General features: G+C 40.7%; 1 protein-coding gene across 1 annotated transcript in view; it reads left to right on the top strand.

The window, feature by feature from the left end:
* The window catches only part of LOC126297629 (Down syndrome cell adhesion molecule-like protein Dscam2), a 340,086-nt gene that overhangs the window by 239,512 nt on the left and 80,481 nt on the right, over positions 1-20,093 (top strand). Inside the window, exons 24-27 of the mRNA XM_049988691.1 lie at positions 1,207-1,497; positions 1,678-1,816; positions 1,893-2,065; positions 17,506-17,691. Of these exons, the coding sequence (XP_049844648.1) occupies positions 1,207-1,497; positions 1,678-1,816; positions 1,893-2,065; positions 17,506-17,691 (789 nt within the window). The remainder of the gene's footprint in view (positions 1-1,206; positions 1,498-1,677; positions 1,817-1,892; positions 2,066-17,505; positions 17,692-20,093) is intronic.

Here is a 20,093-nt window from a genome sequence, read left to right as displayed (position 1 = left end):
AAACATTATGATCACTGCCCACTGCAAAATTGAATAGTGGCTGTTGACATAGCAGGCCTGTGTCATGATAAAGAATGTATAGGCATATCAGTGCAGCAGAGACCAGTTGAAGGCAAATGAGGAATCCACTGACATAAGCGATTTGACAAAGGGCAGATTGTTGTGGTGTGGCACCTGGGAATGAGCATCTTGCAAACAGTGAAACTAGTTGTTTGTCCATGTACTGCCATGAGCATCTATGGAAAGTGGTCGAGGGATGATGAAATAACAAGTAGGCAACAAGGTGTTGCATGCCCATTCCCCATGATATAATATGGAGGATAGAGCCTTCATAATTTTTAAAACATGGAGGCAGTATTTTGTGACAGAGCCGACAACAGAGAACAATTCTGATACAGGCACAAGTATTGTAGGGCACACCCTTCAGCATTCATAGTTAAACATGGGGCTCCACAGCAGATAACCCTTACATGTTTCCATGTTGACTTATCGACATGATCAGTTCTGATTGCAGAGGGTATGAGATCATCAAGAGTGACCATGAATTAACAGAAACTTCTTGTCTGATCAGATGAATCATTTTTCTAGTTACACCAGGTAAATGGTCTTACCTGGATACACTTTCATTCAGATGAACAGTTACTTGAACATGCAACATGCCATAGACACAGGCTGGAGGGGGACATTCACCTGGGCTTCCATGGGACATGCGGTAGTAACTTCTGGTGTCATAATATCTGTGGACTGTGTGAACATTATTGCTGATTACCTGTGTCCCTTCACACTTAACGTCTTTCACAACAGCAATGGCATCTTCCAGAAAGGATGACTTTCCATGTGCTGCACTGGTTTGAGGAGCATAATACAGAACTTACATTGATGTCTTGTCTGGCCACACAATTCTTCTGATCTGAATGCAACTTTACACATCTGGGATACTTTTGGGTAACAACCTGCCACCACAAACCACCGGCCTATAATGTATGGGAATTGTGTGACCTGTGCATAGGCATCTGGTGTAACATACCACCAGAAAACTATTGAGGACTTATTGAATCCAAGCTACACAGAACTGCTGCTGTATTATGTTCCAAAGTTGAACCAACATGCTATTAAGCAGGTGGTCATAAGGTTTTGGCTTAACAGCATCCGTGGAGTTAATATGTTTATGTTTTGTAAATATCAGAAATTACTTCTTTTTTTCAGAGCCACAGATCCCCAACTCAAATGAAATTTTGTCAAGAAATGCTACTTCTTTATACCTGCATCTGCCTTCCTGGCCAGATGGAGGTTGTCCCATGCTGTATTTTGTTATTGAGTATCGTGTTTTGGGTAGTGCCAGTGAGTGGATTTTGGTAGATAACAATGCAGCTAGTAAAAATGTCCTAATTGGGGATCTACAGCCTGGAACCTGGTACCAACTGAGAATCACAGCTCACAATAATGCTGGATCAGTGAGAGTGAATTTCAAGATTGCCACAACAACTATAACAGGAGGTAAGGAAAACACAAGATTGAGGCAAACATAAGATCCTCTATATGACCTAAATTCAGAAAATTACAGTTGCAGTTGCTATCTTTTCAATGAGCACTTTAGATCTTCCATATATTAAATCAGCAATTTTCTTTTAAAAAGGATGAATACAAAAAGGCAGTGACTTATTCTCTCTTTACCAGCGACTGTATCTCCAATTCAAGAAAGTCAAACACACACAGTTCACTTCTATGAAGATGTGTATATAATAGTGCCATCAGTGTGCTCAGCAGTCTTGTTGCTCTGTGCTGCCTCTCTTGCATACATCACAGCCCATAAAAGGTAGGCAGAATACAGCACTTATATAAAATTCATATAACTTTCAACTCATTATTAAAATTTTGCTTTTACTTTCAAGGCACTGTCAAGAAAATCCAGAATTTAAAACAGGCCAAGGTGCACCAGAAAGTCCAAATTCTTGCAAAGCAGCTGCTGAAATGGACAACAAAAGAAATTTTCAGCAGATATATTCATCATCACCCACAAAAATGGATGACTGCCAAGCTGTGAGTCATCCAGACACTTCTTCTGGTAAGAAGAAATATTATTTGCACTAATTTTTCCATCTGTTCACAGTAGTGAATACTGCTTACTATAATTCAATTCAATTCAATTTATTGCTCATAACACATAATTTTACATCTTGTGAACCAAGTATGAAGTTTTTACAATTACAGTTTTTTTAGGTTACATTATTTCTTATTACATTTTAATTCATGATAAATTCAAATTATAAGGGCATTTTTGGATAAGCCACTGCTTGACCCACTCTTTAAAAGTAACCCCTGTCAATATCTTAACTTCATTTGGCAACAAGTTATTAAAAACAGCTCCTTTGACGTAGGGGCTTTTCACTGTTAAAGTTAATCTTCTGTTAACCTTATGAAAATCTTTTCTATGCCTTGTTACATAGTTGTGAATATCCATGTTTCTTTTTGTGATTTTAGTGTCTTCTTTCACGAGCGTTATAGTTTCTAGTATATACATGGCATAAACTGTGAAAATATTGTGTCTAATGAATAGGGGTTTGCAAGAAGTTCCTGATTTTACTTTTACTGTGATCTTCAAGAGTTGCTTCTGCAGTATGAAAACTCTTTTCATATTAATTTGGCATGTCCCACCCCTCAGAACTCTTCCATAAGACAAGAAATAGTACAGTCTTTAGGGTTTCAGAATTAAGATATGGTGCCAATCTTCTTAATGCATATAGACTGGGTGTTATTTTTTTACAGACATAATCAGCTTGCTGCTTCCATGAAAGTCGATCATCTATGAATAAACCCAAGACTTTACAATCTGTTTCATTGCTTCTGATTTTATTTACAATTGACTAGGAAGTGTTTGTAATGTTATCTGAACCTCATAACTGTTGGCTGATTATTCCTGATTCTAATTTCCTGACTTCTTTGCGGTACTTATATTTGTACTGCTTGTAGAGTTCTTTATGTAATTCTGAGTTAGACAGTCTGTGTAACATATACATGTTTTCCATTTTTGCTTTCAGATCTTTTGTTTTAAAATCTGATGGCACAGGTTTTGATTTTGAAGGTTGATTTTTCTGGATACTCACTTTTTTTAATGTTGTGACTCTATTCAAGTGCTCAGTCATAATTTTTGTGAACATGCTCCATTTATTGTTGACACCAATGGTAGTCATAACTGACTCTCATGATTCCTGTCTTAAACTGTGTCTTAGTGTAGCAATAAAGAATTTATAAATTGGTCATTGTCTAAGAGACTAGTTATACCCACTCAATGATAAATATTTCTCATTTCACCTGTGCAAACCTCGGTGAATATAATCTTCAAACCACAAGGATTACCTGGTTGAAGGGCTCCTCCAGTTTTCAAATACGTCTATCTACAAGCCATGCCACAGTGACCCCATTTCAGAAATTCAGCAGGCTCTCCAGTCTCTTCTCACATTCTAAGGGCCATCCCAGAACCCCTCCCCAGAGTCTATGTCTTTCCTCACCCCTCCCACTTCACACACTCCTAACTTCTACATGCTTCCTAAAGTTCATAAACTCAACCCCCAGGATGCCCTGTTGGGACTACTTACTGTGCCTCCATTGAGATAATCTATACTCTCATAGACTAGCACCATGAGGCTACTCCCCACAATCTACTCATATAAATAAAAGATAACAACAATTTCTTCCACTGACTCTCAAGTTTCTGTTCCTTTACCATACAATGCCCTACTCATCACAACAAGTTTCATCTTTTCCCGTACCACTCACTAATAGAGTGAGGGAAAAACGACTGTCTGTATGCCACTATATGAGCCCTGATTTCCCAAATATTTTCTTCATGGTCCTTAAGTGAAATGTATGTTGGCAGCAGTAGGATCATTCTGCAGACTCAAATGCTGATTCTCTGAACTTTCTCAGTAGTGTTCTTTGAAATGAATGTCTTCTCCCCTCAAGGAATTTGCACTTGAGGTCCTGAAGCATATCCATAACACTTGCATGCTGATTTAACCTACTGTTAACAAATCTAGCAGCTTGCCTCTAAATTACTTCAATGTGTTTTTTTCAATTTGACCTGGTGCAGATTCCAAACACTTGACCAGTACTCAAGAATAAGTCGCATTAGCTTCCTATACGTGGTCTGTTTTACAGGTGAACTACACTTTCCTTAAATTCTCCTAATAAACTGAAGTTAACCATTCACGTGCCCTACCAGAATCCTCACATGCTCTTTCCATTTCATATCACTTCACAATGTTATGTCCAGATATTTAAACAATGTGACTGTGTCAAACAGGACACTACTAATGCTATATCTGAACATTACGGGTTTATTTTTACTCCTCATCTACATTAACTTACATTTTTCAACATTAAGAGCCAGCTGTGATTCATCACACCAACTAGAAATTTTGTCTAGGTCATCTTGTATCAAGCTAAAGTCACTATCTTCAATACCTTCCTGTACACCACAGCATCGTCAGTGAACAACCACAAATTGCTGCGCACCCTCTCTGCCAGATCATTTACGTACATAGAAAGTAGCAATGGTCCTATCACATTTCCCTGGGCACTCTTGATGTTAACCCCTTTCTCCAATGAACACTCATCATTGAGGACAAAACACTGGACTGAGTGAGGTGGTGGAGTGGTTATCACAGTGGACTCATATTCAGGGGGATGACGGTTCAAACCCATGTGCAGCCATCCTGATTTAGGTTTTCCTTGATTTCTCTAAATCGCTTCAGGCAAATGCTGGGAGGGTTACTGTGAAATGGCATGGCCATTTTCCTTCCCTGTCCTTCCCTAATCTGAGCTTGTGCTCCACCTCTAATGACCTCATTGTCGACGGAACATTAGTGTTTAATGTCCTCCTCCACAAAATACTGGGTTCTATAACTTAAGAAGTCTTTGAGCCAGTCACATATCTGGGAGCCTATTCCGTATGTATGCACCTTTGTTAGCAGTCTGCAGCACAAATGCTTTTCAAAAGTCTAGAAGTATGAAATCTCGCTGTTGTTCTTTATCCATAGTTCACAAAATATCATGTGAGAAAAGAGCAAGCTGAATTTTGCATGAGCGATGCTTTGTAAAGTCATACTGATTCGTGGACATGAGCTTTTTTGTCTGTAGGAAATTTATTGTGTTCAAACTCAGAATATCCTCTAGAATTACACAGCAAACTGAAATTAAGAATATTTGTCTGTAATTTTACAGGTCCTTTCTTTCATACTTCTTACATACAGGAATCACCTGAACTTTTTTCCAGATGCTTGGCACTTTATGCTGGTTGAGAGACTCATGATAAATGCAAACTAAGTAAGAGGCCAGTGATGTAGAGTACTCCTTGTAAAAGTGAATTGGGATTCCATCCAAACTGACAACTTATTTGTTTTCAACTCTTTCAGTCGTTTCTCTATGTCAGGGATGCTTATTACTATGTCATCCAAAATGGCTGTGAGCACTATGGGACACTATGTCATCCATATGGGACTCTGTGTGGTGGTCAAACGACATTACGTTTGTATGATTCTCCTGTGTGAATGATTTTTGAAATGTGGAATTTAAAACTGCGAACTTCCTTCATTATCTTCCACTGGCAAACTAGACTCGTCAACGAGTGACTGGAGGGAGGCCTTAGATTCACTTAACAAGTTTAGATATGACCAGAATTTTTCTGGATTCTCTATGAGATCTTTAGCCAAGGTATGAGTTATGATATGAGCATGGCTCTTTTCACAGATCTTTACTAATCTTTGCCTGTTGTCATTTGTGTGACCGAGAGTGCAACGGTCATTGCTTCCTCAGCATTTTACTCATTTCATTATTAAGCCGCAATGTATCTTTTCCATCCTAATCCAGTTACTAGGCATATTCTTGTCCAGAAAACGATTTACAATCTGTTTAAACTTTGCCCATAATTCCTCCATATCCACCATTCTGCAACTAAATGATTGCAGTTCATTGTCTAAGTGAGATGCTAACAACTGCTTATCTGCTCTTTCTAGCAGAAGGACTCTCTTAGCCCTCTTGACTGATTTATTAACTTTCGACCTCATGATCACTAATCCCCGTCCCGATACTGACACCATCGATAAGATCCAGTACGTTTGTAGCTACAAGGTGCAGGATACTTCCATTGCATGTGGGCTGCCGAACTAGATGCTCAAGACAGTTTTCAGAAGACTTGTTCAAAAGTACTTCACAAGAATGTATGTCTGTATTCTGTGCAATGAAGCCAAACATGTTCCAGTCTAGATTAAAGTTGCCACCAATTAGTATTGCATGATTTGGGTATTTATGCACAAATAACCATAGACTTTCTTCGAATGACTCTAGAATCATAACAGCAAAGTCAGGCATTCAGTAAAAACATCTGACAGTTATCTTGCTTTCACTTAGACCTGTTATGCGCTACCAGATGCTTCACCACCACACTCAATTTCAACCTCAGTGGAGACAATATTTTTGTCAACTGCAATGAATGCTCCACCTCCTGAGGTGTCTAATATGTCTTCCCGATAAACAATCCAAGTCTTACTAAATATCTCAGAGCATTTTACTTCGAGTTTTAGCTGTCTCTCAGTCCCAAGAATAAACTGAGGTTGAGAATTTTCCTGGAAGGCAGTAAATTCGGCGACTTCATTACAAAATACCGTGACAGTTTACTGATAAATTTTTACAGCCAAAGTGTCTTTACTCTGAAGACAGTCTAATTTCTGTATATGCGTATTGATTGGTGAGTGTTCATGAGAATGTCTCAAACCTGCTGCCTAGCCTAAAAAAAAAAAAAAAAAAACCATTTGCGCTCCAAAAGTACTCTGCCACCCGAGTAGCTGTTTCCTTCGTGTAGTGCACCCCTGACATATTAAGGGGAGTCCTACAAATCCCTACCCAATAACACAGGTCCAGAAATCTGCAGCCAAGACCATCACAGAGACAATGAAGCCTTTGATTGGGACCCTCCACTCATCCCCAAACCAATGGGCCCCAATCACAACTCCGGGTACAATGCCGCAAATTGTGAGCTCTGCTTAAACTCTGCAAGTGAGGCCAGCAGTCTTCACCTCCTCATCATCCACCTGTAAGAATTGGGGATGGCCACAGATCCAATGTGACAGGTACTATTGGGGCCAACACGAGTCATAACTTTCAGACGACTTCACCCTGTATGCTCGTCAGCTACAGGCGAGGCCACCTCCACACTTCAAATGAGGCAATTTGGCAGAAATACCAAGTGCACAGTGTCTTTCTTTCAGTGCTGAATGCTATCCTCCACAGCAGCTCCATAACGTGCCTAACATTGGAGCTCCCAATAACTAGCAAGCCCCTGCCCCCATGTTCCTGGTCGAACCCTGCTGAGGGTAGGCTGAATAGGCGAGGCCATATAACCAGTGTCCACATTAGGCCTCAATCTGGAGTGATGCGAATGCCTTACCTCCCTCCTCTCATCCTGTGGGTCCACTGTGTTGGGTACACTAGAAGGTGCCTCAGCAATAGAGCCCAGGGTGAAACAAGCAATACCTGCAGTGTCCCATGCGATGCTCCAGAATCTCTGCCACCACTATGCTGCGAGGAGTTAGCCTGAAGGCCAATTATTGTAGTCAAAACCATATTCAACTGTTTTAAACTGCTCCCAACTCCTCCTGCATCTGCACACATCCTAGCAGGACTAACAGAAGAGTCAGTGGTAAAAGTTGGCAGAAACTAGATAAGCAACTTGTTACCCTCCTGACCTGTAACACTGATACCTCAATGAACTATGTAACTGGCTGTTCAGAAAAATGACAGCTGAGCTACAGACTACCTGAATTTACACTCACATAAACAAAAAACAAGAAACTAAACTTCTTAAATACCAAATCACGCAAGCAATTAAACATAGACATACTGTTAAGGAAACACAGGAATAAATAATACATAGCTTGATGGCCTGGAGATGTGTCACAGGTGACAGCTGGCACCGAACTGAGTGCCTAACTGTGCTTACTACCATGGTCACTAGCCTCTAAGCAAACAGCTGAGTAACTACTGTGCTGTGCACTAATTGAATATACACTTACAAAACACGAGATTAAACTCTGAGAATCTGAGGCTGGAGGTCTACTGAATATTTACTATTTGCAAAGGTCGTTGAATCAAGTAAATAAAGCAACACTAGTGATTTCTGCAGCGGAAATCTACATTTGAAAGTAAACTCACTCAAGGCAAAAGATTGAGAAATTGCAAATTATAACTACTAAAAATCAGCTACTGTTCACTTCTTCTGCTCAAAAGTAACTTAGAAGAGCACTAAAGTAAACAATGTAAACAAACTGTGTACAATCGATAAGTTTTTGCTGCTGACCTCCACCGTGCTTTGAGGCTGGAGGTCATTGGCCATCTAGAGGAATCCCTCCTGACCACCCACAATCCCAAACACCTTGCCTGGTTCAGATTCAATGCAGACATGTTCATGATTAGGATTGAGGGCGAGGACACCCTATCCACATTCCTCCAGAACCTCAACACCTTCTCCTCCATTTGCTTCACCTGTTTCTCCTCAAACCAACAAACCACCTTCCATGATGTTGACCTCCACCTCAAATATGGTTACATTAGTACCTCCTTCCACCTCCTTCCTCTTTTGACACAGTACCACCCAGGACTGGAACTACTGAATTACATTGTCTACCAGGGCTTTAACTACCTCTCATCACCCCCTAAACTGAGGAATGTCCTACTGACTATTCTTTCCCATCCCTGTCACAGTTGTATTCTGCTGCCCGCTGAAGTTATATAATATCCTCATCCATTCCTACTCAACCCTGCCTCCCAACCCCTTTTCTCATGACTCATATGCCTGTAACAGATGTAGACGCAAGACCTGTCCCATACATCCTCGCATCACCACCTACTCAAGTCCGGACACGAGCATCACCTATCCCATCAAAGGCAGGGCTACCTGTGAATCCAGTCATCTGATCTATAGCTAAAGAGCAACCACTGTGCTGTACTCTACATGGGCATGACAACCAACAAGCTGTCTGTCCGCATGAGTGGCCACCGACAAACTGTGCCAAGAAGCAGCTGGACCACCCAGTTACTAAGCATGCGCCCAATACAGAATTCTTTGTTTCAGTGACTGCTTCACAGCCTGTGCCATCTGGATCCTTCCTATAAACAACAGCTCTTCTGAATAGTGCAGGTGGATATGCTACCTACCATATAGCCTACTTTCCTGTACCCCTCCTGGCCTCAACCTTCATTAGTCACCGACCCTCACCTACCTATACCCCTCTCTGTTCCCACTCCAGCACTACATAGCTTTCTATTCCACCAATGCATCTACAGTCTTTTTACTTCTCTCCTTTTCCAGACCCCTTCCCACCCCCCAATCCCTCCCCCCTCGGCCCTCCATCTAAGCTCCGGAATGCACCTATCTGCCTTACGCTCTTCCCACCTCATCTCTGTATGCTCCCACAAGTAGGACTTTACCACCCATCACCCCTACCCTACTATCCATCCATCCCAGAATTCTCATTACCCTCACCACCCAGATGGCCACAGCAGCCAGAGACACTGGTCATGTGTGTATGAGTTGCATTTGCGTGAATGTGTGTATGTTGTCTAATTCAGAAGAATACCTTGTGGCCAAATACTTACTTGTTTAGCAGTATTTATGTGGTGCCTGTTTGTAACTCAACATCTCCACTACATGGTTGAGTAGTGATCTATGCTTTTCATAGTATTATCAAACATAATTTTCACCACCTTAGCAATATCCAAATTTGCATCCTTTAAAATTATCTATCTGTGAAAAAACTTTTTTGTTATTTTGTAGATAACAGCAACAGATGAGTGGTATAGTGGGAGAAGCAGCAGCTTCTCTCAAAGTACTTTTTCTGCTAGTATACATAAACACATATAAAATAATCTAGGAGTAAAACTATGTGCCGGACCGAGACTCAAACTCAGGACCTTTGCCTTTCGCAGGCAAGTTCTCTACCAACTGAGCTACCCAAGCATGACTTACACCTCGTCCTCACAGCTTTACTTCTGCCAGTACCTCGTCTCCTACCTTCCAAAGTTATAGAAGCTCTCCTGCGAGTTCGAGTCTCGGTCTGGCACACAGTTTTAATCTGCCAGGAAGTTTCATATCAGCGCACACTCCGCTGTAGAGTGAAAATTTCATTCTAGAATCTAGGAATAATTCTGTTAATTATCAGTGTGGGTTAGTACTAGTCATGATTTGTTATCAGTATACTTTACAGAACCATCCTACAATGATTTCATGTTCCTGTTGTGTAGTTTGACTCACTCCACACACCCAAAGGCTCTCATTCATGATGGGATTTACAGAACATGATGTACGAGTGAGTGCATGAACGTTATTGTCAGGAAAGTAGTTCGCTACTCTGTTGTAAGACACCATCTTAAACAGAAAGAAAGGAGGGAGGTGAGTCTGTAACTGGAGGTAAATTACTTAAATCCACTTTTATAATGGATATTACTGGTGCATATTTGAGCCTTTGAAGCTCTGCAAACTGACTCAATGACCAATTACAAGTGTAACTCAAGGGGGCAACCATCAAGGCAGCACAAGTTATTTAAATATTTTAGTTGTAATTTCATTGCATCCAGAAGAGTTATTGCTTTTCAAACACTTAATTATTCTTGTGATCTGTTTAACACTTAATCTGACAAAACTGTCTTCCTCTGCCATATGGAGTCATTTGGATATCTTCCAGGCTGAGTGCACCCTGCCCCAGTCCTCCCACTAGGAAACCTCCAACTAGGAAATATACCTGACAGTATTAAGAACTGAGCTCAGGCATTTCGCATGACAGTTTGACATGTTGACTACTCAGTAACACAGGCAGGCTACCCATCCTTTCCATACTTCTACATCCAACCCCTCATTCCTTTCTGCTGATGAAGCATACAAGTGCTGAAAGCTAGGAACAGTGTTTTGCACTTTTAACTGTTTATCTGTCCAGCCATCTTGTCTCATTGTAAAAACTACATCAACTTGATCATACTTTTATGTGAATGGTTGTTTTCATGTAAATGATAATAATGTTGAAATTGGCCAGTAATGATGAATATTTTTTTTTGTTCAATAAAATGCAGCCATTGGATAAGCAGCTGCAGCAGCAAGTCGTATAACCCTAGCCTACTTGTTTGTTAGATAGTTTAATTAATTTCTTTGCGTGTTTTTGGGTACTTGCATTGTTTAATTCATATATTTCAGGCGTATTATAGTATTTGATAGTTGTAGCATCGCGCTTTAGTGTTTACTTCGTAGATTCTTATTTAAATTGCGTGTGAGTTTTGTATAGGAGGTGCAATTTCGAGTTTTAGTTACTGTAATCGTAAATTCAGCAGATTGTAGTGCAGTCGTTAGGCATTTGTACAGGTTAGTTGATACATTCTTTGCGTGTTTCGGTTGCGTTATCTAGGCACGGACTCGTGTTTTGGTAATTGTTGTTCAACATCGATTAGAATGGACAGGGACTGCGATTGCTGTGTTCAGATGAGGGCTGACTTGGCATCCCTTCGCTCACAGCTGCAATCGGCGCTGACTTCAGTCGCGCAGCTTGAGGCTGTTGCCAATGGGCACCACTGTGGGGAGCCGGACTTGGGTATCACGGGGATGTCAACCTCGTTCCGTCTGTCCCCAGATTGGTCTGCCGCTGTGGTTGCCCCGGTTGCTGCCCGCAGTGGGGCTGAGCCCTCGCCTGTGGTTGATTGGGAGGTCGTTCCAAGGCGTGGCAGGCAGCGAAAGGCGTCCCCGGAGGCTGATCAGAAAGCCTCCCCGGTGCGTCTGACAAACCGGTTTCAGGCACTGTCTCTGGCTGAGCCAGATGCAGCTGCCTACCCTGTTTCAGAGGATCATTCTCAGCCTTCAAGGTCCGGGCAATCGCAGAGGGTGGGCTTACTGGTAGTTGGGAGCTCCAATGTTAGGCGCCTAATGGGGCCCCTTAGGGATACGGTGGCTAAGGAGGGGAAGAAATCCAGTGTGCACTCCGTGTGCATTCTGGGAGGAGTCATTCCTGATGTGGAAAGGGTCCTTCCGGATGCCATGAAGAGCACAGGGTGCAGCCAGCTGCAGGTGGTGGCACATGTCGGCACTAATGAAGTGTGTCGCTTTGGATCTGAGGAAATTCTCTCTGGATTCCAGCGGCTATCTGATTTGGTGAAGGCTGCCGGTCTTGCTTACGAGATGAAGGCAGAGCTCACCATCTGCAGCATCGTTGACAGAACCAACTGCAGACCTTTGGTGCAGAGCCGGGTGGAGGGTCTGAATCAGAGGCTCAGACGGTTTTGCGACTGTATTGGCTGCAGATTCCTTGACTTGCGCCATAGGGTGGTGGGGTTTCGGGTTCCGCTGAATAGGTCAGGAGTTCACTACACTCAGCTGGTGGCTACACGGGTAGCGGAGGCTGTGTGGCGTGGACTGGGCGGTTTTTTAGGTTAGAAGGCCTCGGGAAAGTGCGGGATGGGCTGCAATGTCAAAGGGTGCTTGGCAATTACAGGACGTGCTTGGATCAAGGAACAGTCTGAATTATAGTTGTAAATTGTTGTAGTTGTGCTGGAAAAGTCCCTGAGCTTCAAGCGCTAATAGAAAGCACAGAAGCTGATATCGTTATAGGTACAGAAAGCTGGCTAAAGCCTGAAATAAGTTCTGCAGAAATTTTTACGAAGTCTCAGACGGTGTTCAGGAAAGATAGATTAGGCAGAATTGGTGGTGGAGTGTTTGTGTCTGTCAGTAGTGGTTTATCTTGTAGTGAAGTCGAAGTAGATACTCCGTGCGAATTGGTATGGGTGGAGGTTATACTTAACAGCCAATTTAAGTTAATAATTGGCTCCTTCTACCGCCCCCCAGACTCTGATGATACAGTTGCGGAACAGTTCAGAGAAAGTTTGAGTCTCGTAACAAATAAATACCCCACTCATACGGTTATAGTTGGTGGGGACTTCAACCTACCCTCGGTATGTCGGCAAAAATACTTGTTCAAAACCGGTGGTAGGCAGAAAACGTCTTCCGAGATTGTCCTAAAAGCTTTCTCCGAAAATTATTTCGAGCAGTTAGTCCACGAACCAACGCGAATTGTAAATGGTTGCGAAAACACACTTGACCTCTCTGTCACAAACAATCCAGAGCTGATAGAGAGCATCATGACTGATACAGGGATTAGTGATCACAAGGTCATTGTAGCTAGGCTCAATACCATTTCTTCCAAATCCATCAGAAACAAACGCAAAATAATTTTATTTAAAAAAGCGGATAAAGTGCCATTAGAAGCCTTCCTAAAAGACAATTTCCATTCCTTCCGAACTGACTATGCGAATGTAGACGAGATGTGGCTCAAATTCAAAGATATAGTAGCAACAGCAATTGAGATATTCATACCTCATAAATTGGTAAGAGATGGAACGGATCCCCCGTGGTACACAAAAAAGGTCCGAACGCTGTTGCAGAGGCAATGGAAAAAGCATGCGAAGTTCAGAAGAACGCGAAATCCCGAAGATGGGCTAAAATTTACAGATGTGTGAAATTTGGCAGGTACTTCGAAGCGAGATCCCTTTAATAGGTTCCACAACGAAACATTGTCTCGAAATTTGGTAGAAAATCCGAAGAAATTCTGGTCGTATGTAAAGTACACAAGCGGCAAGACGCAGTCAATACCTTCGCTGCGCAGTGCCGATGGTACTGTTATCGACGACTGTGCCGCTAAAGCGGAGTTATTGAACGCAGTTTTCCGCAATTCCTTCACCAGGGAAGACGAATGGAATATTCCAGAATTTGAAACACGAACATCTGCTAGCATGAGTTTCTTAGAAGTAGATACCTTAGGGGTTGCGAAGCAACTCAAATCGCTTGATACAGGCAAGTCTTCAGGTCCAGATTGTATACCGATTAGGTTCCTTTCAGATTACGCTGATACTGTAGCTCCCTACTTAGCACTCATATACAACCGCTCGCTCACCGATAGATCTGTACCTACAGACTGGAAAATTGCGCAGGTCGCACCAGTGTTCAAGAAGGGTAGTAGGAGTAATCCATTTAACTACAGACCTATATCATTGACGTCGGTTTGCAGTAGGGTTTTGGAGCATATACTGTATTCAAACATTATGAATCACCTCGAAGGGAACGATCTATTGACACGTAATCAGCATGGCTTTAGAAAACATCGCTCTTGTGCAACGCAGCTAGCTCTTTATTCACACGAAGTAATGGCCACTATCGACAGGGGATCTCAAGTTGATTCCATATTTCTAGATTTCCGGAAAGCTTTTGACACCGTTCCTCACAAGCGACTTCTAATCAAGCTGCGGAGCTATGGGGTATCGTCTCAGTTGTGCGACTGGATTCGTGATTTCCTGTCAGGAAGGTCGCAGTTCGTAGTAATAGACGGCAAATCATCGAGTAAAACTGAAGTGATATCAGGTGTTCCCCAGGGAAGCGTCCTGGGACCTCTACTGTTCCTGATCTGTATAAATGACCTGGTTGACAATCTGAGCAGTTCTCTTAGACTGTTTGCAGATGATGCTGTAATTTACCGTCTAGTAAGGTCATCCGAAGACCAGTATCAGTTGCAAAGCGATTTAGAAAAGATTGCTGTGTGGTGTGTCAGGTGGCAGTTGACGCTAAATAACGAAAAGTGTGAGATGATCCACATGAGTTCCAAAAGAAATCCGTTGGAATTCGATTACTTGATAAATAGTACAATTCTCAAGGCTGTCAATTCAACTAAGTACCTGGGTGTTAAAATTACGAACAACTTCAGTTGGAAGGTCCACATAGATAATATTGTCGGGAAGGCGAGCCAAAGGTTGCGTTTCATTGGCAGGACACATAGAAGATGCAACAAGTCCACTAAAGAGACAGCGTACACTACACTCGTTCATCCTCTGTTAGAATATTGCTGCGCAGTGTGGGATCCTTACCAGGTGGGATTGACGGGGGACATCGAAAGGGTGCAAAAAAGGGCAGCTCGTTTTGTATTATCATGTTATAGGGGAGAGAGTGTGGCAGATATGATACACGAGTTGGGATCGAAGTCATTAAAGCACAGACGTTTTTTGTCGAGGCGAGACCTTTTTACGAAATTTCAGTCACCAACTTTCTCTTCCGAATGCGAAAATATTTTTTGAGCCCAACCTACATAGGTCGGAATGATCATCAAAATAAAATAAGAGAAATCAGAGCTCGAACAGAAAGGTTTAGGTGTTCGTTTTTCCCGCTCGCTGTTCGGGAGTGGAATAGTAGAGAGATAGTATGATTGTGGTTCGATGAACCCTCTGCCAAGCACTTAAATGTGAATTGCAGAGTAGTCATGTAGATGTAGATGTAGATACATTTATCTGGTAGAAGTTATGTAGTTTATCACAATAATGTAAATTCTCTGTAAGTCATGTACATCCATTATAGTGTGATACTTACTTAGTAATAAGTATGTATAGTTTCAATTTTTTCTTAATACACACATACATGTCCTTATATTTTACATAGGTCATGCCACTAGTTGATTCCATGAATGAGCAGCTCTCTTCCACTGCATATGCTCATTTTGAAATAGCTCTTTTTGTGGGAGGGATCAAAATGTTTAAAAACATTAAAATGGTTTGTTATTCACTTCTTATGGTATGACAAGTATTGGAAGTGAAGCTTAATTTTTCAGTTGAAGATGTTTTATGAAATTATTGTTAAAATGGGGCTAAGTGCAGCCACAGAACAAAAGTAAATCAATTTCCTTAGCAATGATTTTACTAAGACCTCAGCTTTAATTCTCTCACATCATGTATATTAATAATGTAGAAATTTCACATCTTCTGTGACCAGTTATTTTATGATAACCACAAAACATAACTGAAATTAGAAATGTGAATGAGCATGTGGCTAGTCCTCCTGTCAATTAGATCATTTGTCTGGTGTAAGTCTTTTTAGTTGATGCCACTTTGGCGACTTGTGTGTCAAGCTGAACTTAGAAAATTTAAGGCAAATAAAGAGAATTTCAAATTATTAAAAATTTCCAATTTATAATATCAAGAAAAAACAAGTTCCTGTGTACAGATGAATACCATTAGTCTTTCCAAAAGAGTATAATGAATATGGTGATGGATCAGGTCTTCTGCATTTCAATAGTTATTCATGTTTGAGATCTAACAGAAATGACATTCATTTACCATCACTTAACATTTCCGGGCTGAGATGCCGTGGTCCATACATAAGTCTCTCCCCTGACGTTTTGCCTTTGACTGTGGAAGTCATCCTCCAAGGACAATCAGCAAACTGCAACAAGAGCGTGAGTGAGTGCCATATATAGAAGCCATCCAGAGGGCGCCGCTGTCAATTATGTGATGTCGGTTGTGATATTATCTCTGATATAGCCAACTTTCTCAACTGAAATTAATCGATTGTCATGCTGTTGCTGCAATGTTGACATCCATATCTTATCCAGCTTAATGTCTTCATCTTTTCTATTAACTGAAATTAATCGATTGTCATGCTGTTGCTGCAATGTTGACATCCATATCTTATCCAGCTTAATGCCTTCTTCTTTTCTATTAAAATTATTGCAGTGTTCAGCAGTCTCAATGGCCTCTCTGTACATTTGCCCATAACAACGTGACATCTTTGCTGTAATGGTCGTCTCACTAAACTTTATTTCATGATCACCTTCCTGAAACACGTTCCGCTACAGCTGATTTATCAATATGTCCAAGGCGGAAGTTCCTTTTATGTTCACCCAGGCAGGTGTTGACACTTCTTTTTGTTGTGCCTGTATAGACCTCTCCACAACTACAAGGAATTTTATAGACACCTGGTGCAGCTAGAGGATGTCATTTATCTTTAGTGGATCTTAAACATTCTTTTATTTTCGTAGTGGGTCTGAAAACAGTTTCCACATCGTACTTGCTTTAAATTTGTCCAATGTGGTCAGTGACCTTACTGATAAATGGTAAGAACACTTTCCCCTTGGGTTTGTGCCGATCCTCGTCCATCCTGGTTGTCAGTCAAGGGTGTAGTGCACAATTTATCTCCCTGTTGGAATACCCATTCTTCTTGAAGGTCACTCTAAGGTGTTCAATCTCATCATCTAAGTGAGCTGGTTCACATATTTTGTGTGCGCTGTCTATTAATGTTTAAATCATCCCTCTTTTATGGCTTGGGTGGTGGTTAGAATCTTTCTGCAGATAATGATCAGTGTATGGACCACAGCATCTCAGCCCAGAAGTGTTAAGTGATGACAACACCTGCCATGAAAGCCTTCATTCTATTCGTTTATCAGTTGTGGTGAATTTAATGACATACTTTATGTAAGATGATACTGAATTTTCACAAACAAATGAAAACAGATAAAAACAGCATTGTGTATTTATTACTTGCCACTTCACTACTGACAATGAGATTATGTTCTATTTTTCTGTGTGTGTATACTGTCTTGAATCTTCATTGTTATTATCATGTTTAAAATGTTTATGATTAACATAGGATGTGTCTTTCAGAGCACTATGAGATGAGTCCATATGCCACATTTGCAGTATCATCAGATTCACCTAAAACGATGAATGCAATGATACTAGACTACACCATGCAGTTCAAAACATTTGGTCATTCTGAAAATGACAGTGGCATACAACATGAATGTGTTCATCAAATCAACAAGAAACGGCAGCGAAAAGGACCAGATGGTAACTCAGACTACTTCTGTTGCATACAGGGTGTAATTTATTGCACAATGTATTAAGTTTTCTTAGTGTTATCTGACGAAGTACATCATATTGATATATTTTGATTACAATACTACTTTTTTGATTAGTGTACTCAACACAGGATGTGGTAATTTGTCTTGTTTCTGCATTCATTATCACTTATAGCATCATGATGACCAGTCTCAGATCTCACAGAGAGTGATAATCACTGGCAGTCACTTTCTGTAACATATGAATCAGTCTGATAGTGACAAGATGCAGTGCACTATTGCATATGAATTCTAATAGTTGAATATCACAAGTCTGGTTTTCGAACCTACAGTCTTTGAAATGTGAATTGTGGTTTATTTGTATCATAACATACATAATCTAAATCATTTGATTCAGCTACAGGAGACATGTCAAACTGCAGTAAAATTTCACCATTAACAAAGAACAGCTGATGTTAACTAACAGAATCATAATAATAATACAATTTTGTTATACATACATATAATAAAATCTAACACTTAATTACTTCTTCCTCAAATTATCATTTCATCCTCTATAAATGCTTCCATTGAATAGTAGCATTTCTCCCACAGAACCTGCTGTAGTCTCATTTTTAAAATTTCTGGCTTCATATTTAATATGTTTTTGCCCATTAACTTCTTGTATATTGTCATCTCCATTACTGTGGACTCAGTGTATATAATTTCAACTGGTGTATGGGTAACATAAAATTATTTTTATCTCTTGTGTTATATGTATAGTTAAATTGATTATCCTCAAATAAGTTTTCTCTGCTCTGTAGGAAGATTATAATTTCATAAATGTACATGGAGGAAACAGTTAGGATTAGTAGTTTCTGAATTAATGAGCAACGAGACTCAGTTTGCTGTGCAGTATACATGTATCAGACAATTTTGTTTTGCAGTTTCAGTACTCAGACATAATAAACTTTCTGATCACTTATAGAAATAAGGAGATGTCAGTGTTGTCAACATAAAAAACAACATGAATGGAAGATACTCACAAAGATCAGTGACTAATAAATGAGAGACACAAAGACATTTGTGAAGTGACTGCTGTACACAGGCTTTTTAACACAGAGATATGGATGCTGGCAGCAGACACTGGATTTTTGGGTGGAAAGTAGTATTTATAGAATAGCATGCTGATATTTTGTGATTTTGAAAATTGCATATTAGGATTATAAAAACTGCTGGATGCAGAGCTAATAGTGTAGATGATACATAGGTCTCATCAATGATTTGCTTTAAGTAAAAGATAGCTGTTTAGAAAAGTATAAAAGTTCACCATAATAATTGCTTAGTGCACTGTATGCCTCCACAGTGAATTCCCTGTTTACATGCAAAATTGGTTACAGGTCCAACCAAATACCTTTTTCTGACAGAATCAAAATACTTATGAAACATTGTACAAAGTGCTAATTTATTTCAAGTGAATTAACTTATGGTTGGTACCAGTGGACATATCATCAAATATGACAACTCACAGATGGCAGCATGGGCATTACCAGCATAAATTATTGGTGGTGGTGGAGAGGAGGGGTCCTCTATAGATAGGGTGTAGATCATAAGAGGGTCTAAACAGAGATCCCTAAAAAAATGTAACTGAACACCATAATAGGTGTCACTGGATGTGCACATGGAGGGGCCTGTGGTCAGAACACCACTCTCCCAGTCATCGTCAAGTTTTGTGACTCGAGCCACAGCTCAAGTGGCCTCACAAGGGCTGAAAGCACCCGGCTTGCCAACAGCACTTGGCACATCTGGATGGGCATCCATCCGATTGTTAGCCAGTCCCAGCAGCACTTAGGTCATCTGATGGGAAGTGGTATTACCACTGTGGCAAAGCCACTGGCATCATTATACCAAAACCAGACTTTAAGTGATGTCATGTGGCATTCGATTGTTAGCTGTCTCCCTCTTAGGCACCCAACCTATGAACTTATGATTTGTGCTTATCTACACTGCTCCTTCATCACTCGTAGCTATACCAAAACAATCCATTAAGACTTAGAATATTGTTGTTTCAGTGAATAATATAAGAGGATTTGATTTACTGGCACAATAGTAAATCATGCTAACCATTAATTCTTACTGCACAAGAGCTTTCAGTGTGTAATTAATTAAGCTTGGATATATTCATTCAGTGATGTCATTTGTTGTCAACTAAGACTCAAAAAATTGAAATTGCTTCAAAACATGTGGGAATTGGGCAGCATGTCCCTCGTCTCCTCCCCCCGTGGTGACACCTATAGTTGTCAGTCAAAATATTTTAAGGCTGTGGATGAAACCATTTTCATTGGGAAACAGTTACTCCATATTAAATAATCAATTATTTCCCATGCTTGGCAGTTGAAAGACTTTGGTCAT

Source organism: Schistocerca gregaria, chromosome 1, assembly GCF_023897955.1.
Source record: "Schistocerca gregaria isolate iqSchGreg1 chromosome 1, iqSchGreg1.2, whole genome shotgun sequence".
Classification (NCBI taxonomy): Eukaryota; Metazoa; Arthropoda; class Insecta; order Orthoptera; family Acrididae; genus Schistocerca; species Schistocerca gregaria.
Note: the sequence above shows the minus strand (reverse complement) of the source record. Positions and strands in the feature narration are given on the sequence as shown.